This window comes from Neomonachus schauinslandi, chromosome 16, assembly GCF_002201575.2.
Source record: "Neomonachus schauinslandi chromosome 16, ASM220157v2, whole genome shotgun sequence".
Lineage (NCBI taxonomy): Eukaryota > Metazoa > Chordata > Mammalia > Carnivora > Phocidae > Neomonachus > Neomonachus schauinslandi.
Genome location: NC_058418.1, coordinates 40,311,502 through 40,325,950, shown reverse-complemented (window position 1 = coordinate 40,325,950; position 14,449 = coordinate 40,311,502). Strand labels below are relative to the sequence as shown.

General features: G+C 42.0%; 1 protein-coding gene across 1 annotated transcript; it reads right to left on the bottom strand.

Annotated features, from left to right (window-relative positions):
- Positions 1-207: 207 nt before the first annotated feature.
- On the bottom strand, positions 208-13,474 carry LOC110592936 (chemokine-like factor). Its single transcript, XM_021704131.1, has 4 exons — positions 13,403-13,474; positions 8,844-9,002; positions 3,387-3,482; positions 208-324 (listed from the first exon to the last, which is right to left on the bottom strand). Exons 1-4 carry the CDS (start codon positions 13,472-13,474, stop codon positions 208-210), a joined length of 444 nt encoding a protein of 147 aa, XP_021559806.1.
- Between the last annotated feature and the right edge of the window lie 975 nt (positions 13,475-14,449).

Sequence of the window (14,449 nt, the reverse complement as noted above, 5' to 3'; positions counted from 1 at the left end):
GATGAGGAAAACCCAATCAGATCAGGATCAGAGCTGACTTGGAAATGACCGTATGGGAGCGCTGGGCACATAGTTCCCACATCTCTTCTTCCAGTTCCCATACTGAGATTAAAATGAGAACAACTACAGGAAATATGGGGAGGAATAAATATATTTAATATATTTAATACTTAGCATCAACTAAAAAGTAATATAAAATTACAAAACTTATATTTTGTCATGAATAGCGCGTTTCTGATAAGGACCACTTGGATTAAATAGAAGCTTCCGGTAAATAAGGACCCCGTCGGCAATACAGCACACTGCTGTCAGGAGTCCAAACACCTGGAAACAAACACACTTTGTCACTGTGGTGGCCACGGTCTGGAGTTTGGTCACTCACACAGGTTTTAAGTGGTCTACCCACTGGCTTCCTCTCCTGCCAGGGCCGCTTCCACCTAATACTAAAATGGGAAGAGACTTCAGAGATCATTTCATTCTCATTCCCAAGTTTTCCCAATACCTGCCTAGAAAAAGGGAAAAGATAACTTAGGTGAGCAGAAATAATACTGAAGTGGTGTGGGCTCTCAAATACTTGCCTGAATCTCTTGACTTGCTCCCCCCATGTATGATTTAAAGCCCTACGGAAGATACTTAGTTATCAATCAACGTTTCTACCGGCAATGTTCAACTGCCTTTCTTACTACAAACTCTACTGGAGGACCAAAGTTAACAGCAGCTCAAGATTAAACCAAAGCAACAGTAGCTGTGATAAACACTTTAGAGAACTGGAGTGGTAAGATGATCCAAAGTGAACTCTTAAAGGCTGGGGCTACATCCACTTAAAGGGTGGGATTCTAAATAGGCCTCAGGGGAAAAAAAATAAGGTAAAGGGAATAAACTAGAACTTGGTCTTTAGGTACTCTGATGGCTATTTGAGAGCTGGTGCCTGGGCTGGAAAAGAGGGATATCATTCCTTACATGCTATTTGGTCATTTCCGTCCAATGGCCAGGAAGTCTGGCCTCTTGGCTCTAGATACCACTCCATTTTCCATCCTGAATCTCAAACTCAGCTGCTTAGGTTCTGACCACACTGAGTACTTCCTACCTATCCTTCCATGACTCTGGTACTCTGCATGTTGATGGTTCCTGGAACCATCCCCCTCATCTCCCCTTTACTCCTGGCAAGCTGAGTTTCCACTGCCAGAGCGAGGTAGTTGCTTCCTCTTTTCTGTGCCCTGTAGTACTCTGTCAATAGCTCAGATACAGCTGTTTACATTTCTCTTCCCTGTATTAGGCTCTAAGCAATCTGAGGTTAGGGTAGACTCACGTTCTAGTCCAGTGCTGTCCAAAAGAAATAGAATGTGAGTCACCAATGTAAGCCACATAGTTTTTTCTAATAGCCACATTAAAAAGAAAAAACAAGTGAAATTAATTTTAATAACATACTTTGTTTAACCTAGTATATCCAAAATATAATTTTAATTTGTTATCAATATAATAAAGTTATTATGAAATAATATACATTTTTTGGTAAGTCTTTGAAATCCAGTATGTATTTTACATGTATAGCTCATCTCAATCAGACCAGCCACATTTCCAGTGCTCAGTAGCCACATGTACTAATGACTACTGCATGGGACAGCACAACTCTATACTTTGTCAGCATCTGCTAAAGTGCACCTTTGTAAACAATGAATCAGTGAATGAATAAGTGAATAAAAGCACCACTGACTTTTGAACAACATGGGTTTGAACTGCATAGGTCCACTTAACACATGGATTTTTTTCGATAAATATAGTAGTACAGTACTATAAATGTATTTTCTCCTCCTTATGATTTTCTTAATAACATTTTCTTTTCTCTAGCTTACTTTATTGTAAGATACAGTATATAATACATATGATATAGAAAACATGTGTTAACTGTTTATGTTTTTGGTGCTTCTTGTCAATAGTAGGCTACTAGTAGTTAAGTTTTTGGGAAGTCAGAGTTTAAAAAGTTTCAGCTGTGTGGGGAGTCGATGTTGTTCAAGGGTCAACTGTAAATCCTATGCCTTGTCCCTCTTTCTCCATAGTAGAGGGATAAGATTATTATTTTTTGTTTATAAGTTTAAAAAAAATATTTATTTATTTTGAGGGGGAGGGGTAGAGGGAGAGCGAGAGACTCCTCAAGCAGACTCCCTGCTGAGTGCAGAGCCTGACATAAGGCTTCATCCCAGGACCCTGAGATCATTACCTGAGCGGAAACCAAGAGTCGGATGCTTAACTGACTAAGCCACCCAGGAGTCCCGGGATAAGATTATCTTTAAAGATAACTGGGGGAAACTGCTGTTATAGCACTATCTTATTTCTAGAATAATTCTCATCCCCCATGAAGTTGCTTGGGGCTTAGTAAGGAGATGAAAAACCATGGATTGTGACATACATGACTGTCTGAGAATGGTTAGTTCTCCTAAGTGGCCCATACTATGGAAAGACGAGGAAGTAGGAGGGAGATTTATTTAAGATCTTTCTGATTCACATCTCTAGGTCAGAATCTAGAAAAGCCAGGGCACCTGGGTGGCTCAGTTGGTTAAGCGACTGCCTTCGGCTCAGGTCATGATCCTGGAGTCCCGGGATCGAGTCCCGCATCGGGCTCCCTGCTCAGCAGGGAGTCTGCTTCTCCCTCTGACCCTCCCCCCTCTCATGCTCTCTCTATCTCATTGTCTCTCTCAAATAAATAAATAAAATCTTTTAAAAAAAAAAAGAATCTAGAAAAGCCAAATGATTTTGAACCTCCTATAAGAAATCTCAGAAGAGAATCAGATGGAACTAAAATTCAATTATTTGACTCTTGTTTATTTTGGCTTGCCTTCCAGGATAAATTCTGATTGAACTGGCTTGCTTCTCTTCAAGCAATGTTCAAAACAAATCTTTTACTTATAAGGTTTCCTACAACCTTATCACGAGACATCTTGTATTATATTCTATCTGAAGAAAGCTCTGGACAAAGAATAACTGAGTTCAGAGCAATCTGTCTCACTTTAACAAGTAGTATGTATCTTTTCTTTAAAAGGGAGAGCTATGAAACTCATCCATGGTCTTTTGCTTGATATCAGGTATCTCAGAGCTAAGTTTAACAGATTCCAGTAGCTTTTCTCAGTCTAGTCTAGCTCTACATGTTGATGCGGAACATAGAGGAACTATTATTTGGTTAACTTCTGTTTTAGGGTGAAATCATATTCCTTCAGATTAATCAGGACATGTACTCACACAAAAGAATATTAAGCCACTGGGGACCATACACTGGCCTAGGAAACCCAGGGATGAATACAGTGTAGATTTCTGTTCTTATAATCTGTTTTTCAGGTAAATGTGAATACTAATGAAACCTAAAGCAAGAAATCAGAAAGACCTCCACTTACCCCTCCAAGGACTATAAATGTTGTGGTTTCTGGTAACAGTGCCAACACAGATACGATTATCATGAATACTACTGCTACCATTGAGTTGATAATATCCTAAAACACAGAATAGAAAGGTAAGCTTTACATGAAGACTGCCAGAAAACGAATCAGCTGCTTAGAGATTTTGAAAGTTCCATCTTATTAAACAAATTTAGTTTTTGTTTTTTTTTTGAAATCCAACTGCCACAGTAAAATGACACCTATATTGTATTTGGTCTACAGTGATGCCTAGTGTGTCTCTTAACCTATGATATACTAATCGTTTAATTACTTAGACATTTCTTTTTTATTTAAATATAGTTGGAGGGAGAACGCATCTGGTTGGGGGAATGGATGATGTATTGTGTGGAAGGTTTATGATAGAATTGTACACTGGAAAGTCAGAATGCTAAGAGAAAATGTGGAGTACTTTACACTGTAAATCAAACAACTTTATAATGTTACTAAAATGCAATTAATAAAAAAGCTGCACACACTTGGCAGACAATGGTAATTTTCAGGAAAAAACTTTCCTACATCTGCATGCAATGGCTGACTGATTATACTATTATTTCAGATGATGTAGCTCATTCATTTAATAATTTCTTTTTTTGTTTTTTTTTAAAAGATTTTATTTATTTGAGAGAGAGAGAATGAGAGACAGAGAGCATGAGAGGGAGGAGGGTCAGAGGGAGAAGCAGACTCCCTGCTGAGCAGGGAGCCCGATGCGGGACTCGATCCCGGGACTCCAGGATCATGACCTGAGCCGAAGGCAGTCGCTTAACCAACTGAGCCACCCAGGCGCCCCTCATTTAATAACTTCTAGGAACAAAACATTTGCCTCCTGAACAATGGCTTTAGGGGGTGCAACTTATATTATGAATGGATGTATAGTGTGAGAAAGGTAAATCATCTTTATTCTGGAATGGTTTATATCTGTTTACAAATATCTGTAGGCCGGAAGGTATTGTTAACAGAAATATCAGACTTCAAACTCCTGGTTAACTTAAAAATGTGGTTATTAAAAAGAAAATAGGGGCACATAAGTGGCTCAATCGGTTGAGCATTCAACTCTTGATTTCAGCTCAGGTCATGATTTCAGAGTCCTGAGATTGAGCCCCAAGTTGGTGGCTTCGTGCTCAGCTCAGAGTCAGCTTCAGATTCTCTCCCTCTGCCTTCTCCCTCCTCCCCCCCCACCATTCATACACTCTCAGTCTCTCAAAAATAAAAAAAATAAAAAATAAAAATAGGAAGAGGTTCAATGGGGACAGGCAAGATTAGATTCATGTAGAAAGAAAAAAAGCTCTCATTTGCGAGAAATATTGAGACTGTCCTGGGTTAATGTTCCTCTGTGTTGGATATTTTGCTCTGCTTCAAGGCAAGCCACACCTCTGCTTCGGACAGTCCTGCCTCCTGTGATTAATTCAGGTAAGTGTGTATGAATGGCTTTAGGTAAAAGTGGTGTTCTAGGAAGTGCAGACGACTACAGGAGAGAAAAGGATGCACCTATCCTGAAATATCAGTGACCCTATTTAAAACATCGTTTTTTGGGCGACTGGGTGGCTCAGTTGGTTAAGCGACTGCCTTCGGCTCAGGTCATGATCCTGGAGTCCCTGGATCGAGTCCCGCATCGGGCTCCCTGCTCAGCGGGGAGTCTGCTTCTCCCTCTGACCCTCCCCTCTCTCATGTGCTCTCTCTCTCATTCTCTCTCTCAAATAAATAAATAAAATCTTTAAAAAAAAATAATTTTCTGGGTCATAGCATGTGAATAGTAAAAGTCATAACAGCATCATAAAAGTCTGTTCAGGCAGATAGAAGTGGAACTGAAGTCCATAGAGACCAGCCATATACTCTGTGGCAACTTCAGTCAACAAAGCCAAAGGACAGCTGGAAACTAGGCTCTCTGAAATTCTCTTCACTAATTCATTACCTCATTCATTCTATGAAAATGTATTGAGGGGCACCTGGGTGGCTCAGTCAGCTGCGCATCTGACTTCGGCTCAGGTCATGATCTCTGGGTCCTGGGATCGAGTCCTGCATTGGGCTCCCTGCTCGGCAGGGAGTCTGCTTCTCCCTCTGACCCTCCTCCTCTCATGCTCTCTGTCTCTCATTCTCTCTCTCTCTCAAATAAATAAAATCTTAAAAAAAAAAAATTAAAAAAAAAAACATCGTTTTTATAATGAAAACCAAACATCAATATACCATGGAGTAGAATGTTAATTACCAAAACAACAAAAAAGGAGATTTCAAGAAATTTTGTGCCTGTACTTGGATACCACTGCAGAGCCCTGCGTTGGCTCACTGTGCTTTCTTTCACTGGAACACTTGAGGGGAACAGTCAGAGAAGGCCTGCACTACAGACAGTCACTGCAGGTTTGGGACCGTGATAAACATAATACGTCTGAATGTGGATGACCACGCCCTTTCCTCATCAGTGAAGACAGTGGCCATGAGGCAGAAGTTACCTTTCCCCACTGACACATTAATTGAAATCCTCAGCCATCTTTGTATGCTTCACTTTTTTAAAAAAAATATTTTATTTATTTATTCATGAGAGACAGAGAGAGAGAGGCAGAGGGAGAAGCAGGCTCCCAAGGAGCAGGAAGCCCGATGCGGGACTCGATCCCAGGACCCTGGGATCATGACCTGAGCCGAAGGCAGACGCTTAACCGTCTGAGCCACCCAGGCACCCGTATGCTTCACTTTTGTTACAGTCGAAGAGCCCCAGGCAGCTTCTCCAGGGCTGTGCTCCGGCTCCCATTCCCATGCACCACTCTGCAGGAACCTTATTCTCTTCATGACCTTTCTTTGTCCCTGGCAGCTTTCCTCAACTCTTTGGCCCCTCTAATTATAGTTGTCTCTCTTGCCCTGCTCAGTCTAACCATTCCCTCAGCTTTCCGGTCACCTGCCCACTCGAGGCACACCGCTCTGGTAAAGGGGGCCTCTAGTAACACAGCCTGTGAATATATATTTTTTCCAGGGCTTATTTTTCTCTCTTTACATGTGACAGTATTCACCACTCCTTTTTGAGGTGTTTTCCTCTCTTACCTTCTGTGACACGGGTCTCCCTTGCATCCTCTCCTGCCTTTCTCTGGCTCCTCCTCCTTTTCACCCCATATGTTGGCGTTTCCCAGTTTTACCTTCAGTTTGCTCTCCACTTTCTCCGTGCCATTTAGGCCAGTCCCAGAGCTCATCTACCATCACAAGGTGATGATTTCCAAAGCTGCAGCTTTAACTTCTCACTCTCCTGAGCTTCAGACCTGTTCTGAACATTTCTATCTGAATATTCCATAAGCAACTAAAACCCAGTATTTCTCAACTGAACTTACTGCATTCCTCTCCCTGACCCTTCCTTAAACCTATTCTTCTTTCTGTACTTCCTATCTCATTATCATCTCAAGATATTTAAATGGCAGGTATTCTTAATTCTTATTTACCTAGTCCTATCAATTCTACCCATTCACCCCTTTCTCTCTAGTTACTGTTATGACCGTATTTCAGGCCTTTATAATTTTCATGCCTGGATTACAGAAACAAAGTTTTAAGTGGTCTCTGAGACCTACCTCTAGTTTTGTTCCTCTTTAAGCCATTATTATACAGTTTCCTAAACTGTAAGCTGCTAATGTCACTCTCCTACTTAAAAACCCCTAAAAGCTTCCCATGCAATTGGTTTAAAATGCATGGCATATAAAGCCTTGCATGCTCTGACCCCCTACTGCCTCCCAAGCCTCCACTCTTGCCCCCCCACCCCAACCCAGTGCCTCCACACTCTCCTGGGTATGCATCTATCCCAACATCTATTACACTGAATTGCTCATCTGTCTTGCTTCCTGGCTATATTGAAAATTTCACAGGTATATGGTTTGTGTTTTATCAAAGAACCCATTACGGAAGCTAGGATTAGCAGACACTGAACACTTAATAAATGATTCCATTAGATCAAGAACAGAGAGGAATCTGGGTTTCATAATGGAATAATCCCGTAGTTGACCATATAGCACCATTTCTCAGAGATTACAATATCAGCAAAGTTTGATCCTCAGAGATTTGGAGACTAAATTTCAGTCTACACATAGACCACCCTCTCTCCCAGTGTATTCTGTTAAGCTTAGGGCTCCAAGTTTATTATGGCAACATGTAATAAGCTCCAGAAAATTATACTAAAATGTGTTAGTTTTATTAACCTTGGAAAGCAGAATATGAAGAGCAACTATATAACTTTTTGAGTCAAGAGGATATAGACCTCATGTCTTTGAAGAAAACCCTAGAATAATTTAGCTTAGCCCTTTCTGCTACTAAATGACATTATCTACTCTGAGGGCCAACTGACTAAGCCGTTGTGATCTCTTTTCCTAGACTTCCCTCCAGCCAGGTCCAGCTCTAAAAGTGTGATCAAGTAGGAGTCTGGAGAGTTGCTAGGTAGATCCTATTTCCCAGCTTTCTCCTTTTGGGACTTTTTCAGCTTGTGATTAGCTTGATATGTGCACCATTGGCCTTCAAAGGTGGTTCTAGAGGGTACCACTTGAAGGCATGCTTAAAGCTCCACAGTCCTCTCTCCTTAATGGGGGTTATCAGCTTGGATATCAGCACTTTGGAACCCAGGAGGATGAAAGGAGTGCAGCCGAGGAAGATTTAAGTGCAGGTACCATTCCAGCCAAAAGTGGGAAGGGCCGCAGGGGGTCTTAGGAGGGAGACCTACAGAGACAGGATACTGGAGATAAAATTTGGAAGAGGAGAGAGGGGTAAAGCCACTCAATTTTTCCTAGAACTGGGGAACAGTCCAGGCTGAAGGGACGCGTTCACCTTAACTAGCATCTTCAACTTGCCTATTTTGACAGTTTCCAGAACCATTTAGGCACTTCACTGGGCAGTTATTCTCAATGCTATAAGTATGGCAGGTGAAGTTCATATGCTACTAAATAAGGTTGTACCGGATGAGTTATTTAGCATTAATGATTACAGACATTCTTAAGTAAGATAACATTGTGCTTTATTCAGCCTCCCAGATTATTTCGGTTTTCCATTTAGTGATCAGGATGTGCAAGATGTGGATACCTGTGTCTCTGCTTCCATCTCTTTCCCCAATTTTGAGGCCATATCAACATGTACTTAAAAGGGAGGTACAGATTAAGAATGCTCTATAATTTTCTTAGCCATGATCTTGAATTTATATTTCTTTAGAAGATCAACATTTAAGGAATTCTCCTAATAGAAGGGTCAGTCCCATGTACTGGTAGATGGGGGCTCAGAGGAGAATTTATGCTCTGTGGTTGCTAAGGAACAATACAGAATACAGTAGCAGTGGGTAGAGTTCCTCCTTCCTAAGCCTATTAGACATTTCTTAAAGGCTTAAGAAAACTAAAGAATAGCTTATTAAAATGTCTCACTATGACAGGAAAAAAGTAGTTAATTTTAACAATAAAACTGAACACTTACAAGCAAAGGCCAAAATAAAAAGTCTATTAATCGATCAAGTCTCAGTATATATAAAATTATGAAAAAGAAAATAACAGTGACTTCAAATCCAGTGATGACAATGTATGGTTCAGGGGCTTGTGCAATGATAAAAAAGGTCATGGATGTCACATTTAGCGCCTATAAGGATAAAAAAAACATGATTTATTCAACGATTACTGAATGCAAGTTTAAGCTGTAAAAATAATTTCTAAAGTAACTAAATAAATGGGTTTAGGCCATATATACACACACCCAAAGGAGGAATTACTACAATGTATGGATGTTGCCTTCTCTTTGTGTTTTAGGGAACTAGGTGTCCCTCTCTGTTATTCCACTTGTACACCTAATACCATCTCTTCCCATATCTGTTCCCTTAGTATTTTCCCACTACATATCTTCTTTTCTCTCTCAGACCTTCAATCTCTCCTCACTGGCTCCTTTCCACATCATACTATAAACATATCCAAGTTGTCTTCTCTTAAAACACACACACACACCCCTTCCATTCATCCTGCTCCCCAAGAAATTCCTGTTTTCTATTTCTCCCTATAATTCTTTTAAAAAACATCTGTATACTGACTGCTATAATTCTTTATCATCTGCTCATCAGGCCTTAACTCTTAGCAATGTGGAATCTACTGTCAAACTTAAACTTAGAATGTTGCCATGAAAAATACTGGAGAAAAGTTTAAAATAAATTGTTAGAGAAAAACAATTCTCTGAAGAACCCTATGTGGGAACAAAGGAAAAAAAAAACTCCCAACAATTCTGATGCTTCACTTTTTACATATTTTCTCTAACCTAAATAGAATGCAATCAGAATTGATGAATATTTTAAGTAAAAAAAACCCCGAAAAGATAATTAATCTAATCCAATCTCCTCATTTACAAATGAAGATATAAAACACAGAAATGTTAAGTGACCTAAAGGAAAAATAAGCTGATGGGTCCCAGTGAGTCTGTCAACATCATGTTTTTAGGAGCTGTCATGTTATAGCTCTATCCAAAATCTTGATGTTATTGGAAAATGGTTTTGTCAAGAGTTTTCCCTGGCTCGACTCTTCTGATCAGTCTGTCAGCTAGTAGCATTTACACACTCTTTTTAACTTTAAATCTATATGGGCTACTTATTCATAATTCTTTCAATTACTTTCTTAGTATAAAAATACCCTACCTTTAAACTTCTAAATTCATCAGTTTGATTATATAGCTAATATAACCATTCTATAAGCCATTCTTTATAATTAATATAATTACAATTAGCAACATTTCACCTCAAACCACTTCGTTTACTCTATTGAACCACAGTCTTGAGTTCATAGGTTATGAAATCTAGGGTCACTTTTTCAGTCCCCATCTTCTGTAAACTTTCTGCACCATGGAATTTGACACTGGTGATTAATCCATTTTCTTAAAAGTTCCTATGATTTCAGTCACATTGGATTCTCCCCCAATCCATTATTTACAACTCTTCTATCATTACTCTTAGCCTTTGTCTCCAATTCTCTTTTAAATATCCCCCTAATATCTCAGACTTTTCTTCACCACTCTGTGGAAACTGCTTTTGCTCAGATTATCGATGATTTCAGAATTACTAAATTTAATGAACATTTTTTTAGTTTTTATCCTATTGGACTCCCATGGCTTAACTGCCATTGGCGATCTTTTTCCTATTTTTCTACTCCTTTGGCTTGCATGTCACTTTTCCTAGTTCTTATACAACTCTGTAGCTATCCTCCCTTGGTGGGCTTCTCTCCTTTTACCCATCCTTTTAAAATGCTGGTATTCCTTTAGATTCTGTTCACGACCCAATCGACGAAAGTGGGTTCCTATCACAGATCAATCCTCAACATCTCAAACATAAATAGCCATTTGCAATCTCTATCTGAAGACCTATAGGAATCTCAAATTCACCATATCCAAAACTGAACTCATCTAGCCTGTTCCTCCTGTATGCACTATCTTAATTAGTGATACCACCATATATCTTATCACCCACCCGAGAAACCTATTATCAGTGCTCCTAATACTCCCCACAAATGATCGATCATCAGGTCCTGCTGATTTAATGCTAACCATCTTGGGAACTCACTCCCTCCTCTTCGTCCCTACAGCTACTGCCCTTCAGTATCTTCCCTGAACTACCTCGACAAAGGTATTACAGTATAATTTCTAAAACGCAAATGCACTTCTCAGCGGCTCCCTGTGATCTTTAGAATAGAGCCTACCTCTCATCATGGTATTCAGCCTTCCATCATTCAGCTCCTGTCTTCTTTTCTAGCAGAATTTCTTCCCAGTTTATGCACAGGATAATTCCAAAGTTTAATTCTCAAATTGAACTTCTGGTCCTCCTCCTACATTTGCTTTACCCACAGGCTTTCAGTGGATGGCAACTCCATCCTTCCAGTGCTTAGGCCAAAGACTTTGGAGTTATCTTGACTCCTCTCTTTTTCTTACACCACATCCAGTTCATCAGCAAATCATGTTGGGGCTACTTTCAAAATATATCCCAAATATGACCATTTCTTGTAGCTACCCTGCCAACACCCTGGTCTGAGCCACTATCCTCCTTGCCCAAATTACCATAGCTCTAACTGGTCTCTTGGTTCTACCCTTGCCCTTGCAGCAATCCCCTCCTGTCCCTCTGACCAATCTATTGTCAACATAGCAGCTGGTTTTTTTTTTTTTTTTAAATGTTAGTCAGATCATATACAACCTTACTCAAAACCTTCCTCATCTATCACTGTGTCCCCAGTCACTCCACTCCTGTCATACTGGTTTCCTTGCTTTTTCTTGAACCCTTCAGGTACATTCCTGTCATAGGGCCATTGTAATGTATGTTCCTTTTTAAAACACTTTTCCTCCAGATATTCTCATAGCTCACCCCCTAGCCTCACTCAACTCTTTGCTCAGCTGTCATCTCAACAAGGCCTAACCTGACCACTCTATTACTGGAATCTGCAACCTTCCTCCCCTTACACTGCTTTCCCTGGCTTTACTTGTCTCTTGTTCCATAGCACTTACAACTTTTTACAATACTGCATCATTTATTTATTGTGTTTACTGTCTGTCTCCCCTGCCCTCCCACCCCAATATGTAAACTCCATGAGGGCCAGGGATCTTTGCTTTGTTCACTGATATGTTCCCAAGAGGCTAGAACAGTGCCTGGAACATGGTAGGCTTTCAATAAGTATTTGTTGCATGAAAAAAATAAGGCAACGCTCATCTTGTTAAAACTTGCTGCATAAATCATGCTGTTTTTTTGCCTCCATGTCTTTGCTCAGGTGGCTACCCCTCAGACCCCACTCTATGTTCCTCTAGGAAGTTTCCTGATACCTCTCTTTCTCTTGTCCTTGGTTAAATGTGAGACTCTTTGGCCTATCCCCATCTCACCACATGTTATAGCTATCTGCTCATAGGTCTGTCTCTGACTAAACTGAAGAACTCCATGAGTCAGGGACTTTGTCTTGCTTGTTCTTGTTGTTCCAGGGCCTAAGTCAGATCTTAGAATACAACTAAATACTCTAAATGTTTGTTGAGAGAATTGATATGTCTGAAACTAAACATTTCTCACAAGATCTTGTTCCTCCTCCAGTGTTCTTCCAGAGCTTTCAGTACTGGGCATAAAACTCCAGACTCTTAGGTCACTTCTTCCCTGATTATTTACTCCTAACCCAAAGTAATCTTTCTGTCCTTTGAACTCCAGAGTAGTTTCCTAAACCTCTCTTATGCACTGTGACTTGTATTACATTACAGTCATTTCTCAGAATCACAGACTTTTGGTGTGTGAGGGACCTTGTATGCAGTTTGTTCTATGCACTCACCTGAGTCTGAATCTCTTTTACAGCATCCTCCCTAGGTGCTAATCTACACCTGTTACCTCTGCTGTTTGGGAATGTACTGCCTTTCCAAGTGATGTGGCCACTTAATTTGGGGAACTTTCCCAATAGAAAGTTCTTCCTCATATTAAGTGGAATTGTTTCCCTGTAGCTTTTAACTACTTCCATCTCCTCCCCTATAGGTCACCTCCTTAAAATTTAAAAATTATGTTTTCCTTCTCCTCCCACCTCCCTTTTTTGTTCCTTCAACATAGTCTCCTGTGACAGTCCCCACTTCTCTAACTAGCCAGGGCACCTTCCTCCAAATGATGGCTCATTCTCTCCAGACCTCTGTTCCGAACTAACTGCAGCGCGCCCGGCACGCCTGACGCCCCGAAGCCGGCAGCCCGGCTGTCCTGTACGGGGTACAGGCGCAGCTGACTGGCCTGCTAACCTGGGTACCTGGTGTGCAGGTCCAAGTGGGGGCCACTCCTGCAGACATGCTTACTTGGCTTTATGAATGTGTCTGTGAACCCCTGAAGGGCAGGGCAGTGCCTTCTTTCTCTCCTTCTGCCCCCGGGGTGCACAGTGAACCGCCGTGCCTCTGGGGAGGCCTAAGCTGAAAAAGAAGGTAGGGGATTCCTCTTTATACTTGAGAGCCATCTCCCGCTGCCCCTGAGCACGCCCCAATACCGCCCCCACCCGGTGGCCCGGCCTCACCAGCCGCAGCATCTTCACGTGGCCTTTTACGCTGAAGCAGAAGGGGCGATGCTTCGGCTTCAGGGTCGACATCATGCCTGCAGACTCAGCAGCAGCAGCAGCAGCAGCAGCAGCACTACTTCTCTCCCTCACCCCTTCTCCTCGCCTCACAGCTCTGCCAGGCCTCGTGCGGAGATAGCAACCGCCACCGCCGCGCGCCGCCCTGCTAGGATTCCCGCCCTCGCGCGCTCATGCGCAGGTCACTGCGGCCCGCGCTCGTGCGCATGCGCTTCACCGGGGCCGGCCGCTTGTCGCTCTCGCTTTTCGGGCTCCTGGGGTTCGCCTGCTTTATTTCTGCGGACCTAGCGGGGGGCACGTCGCCCCGCCCCGCCCCTCCAGGCACCAAAGACAACTGCTCTCCAGCTCTCCGTAGGGGCTTTCCTGTCGTGGAGCGCTTCTGGAGGGGGTTGCAGGGAGGGGTTGGGGGTGTTCAGGAATGGCTGCAGGGCTACCCCGTACTATGAGCATCTCAAATACCAACTCCTTAGAGAGGATTTCCCTTGGACACCCCCTCTAGAGCAGCCACCATCACCTTCTCTTCACTTATCACTAGCTGATAGATCTTAAAAATATAAATTGCACAAAAGCAGGGAACTGCCTTTGTCTGCTTCTCTCCCTGCAGGGTTCCCAGGGTCTGGCACATAGTAGATGTATAGTATGTGCAGTCTGAATCAACGGCCTGGGCCGCATACCCTGCCTCTGCCCCCAGGGGATCACAGTCTGATCCAACAGCCTCATCCCAAATCAGAAAAACGTTGAACTTAATCCTGAAGTTTATGGAGGGCGTGTTTGTGGCAGGTAATACAGAAAGCACCAGATGGGGTTGTGGCTTTCTGATAGCAAATCTATAGACTGAGTAAACCCTCTTGCCAATGACTTCCTCTTTTCTGTCCTAGAGGTGACTGCTAGCATCCTGCACTCCTGGGAGAGGTAGGAAACCCCTCCACCCAAGCCCTGGAATGGGCATGCCCACACAGTTCTAAGTGCAGCAGCTTAGGTTTCAGGGCC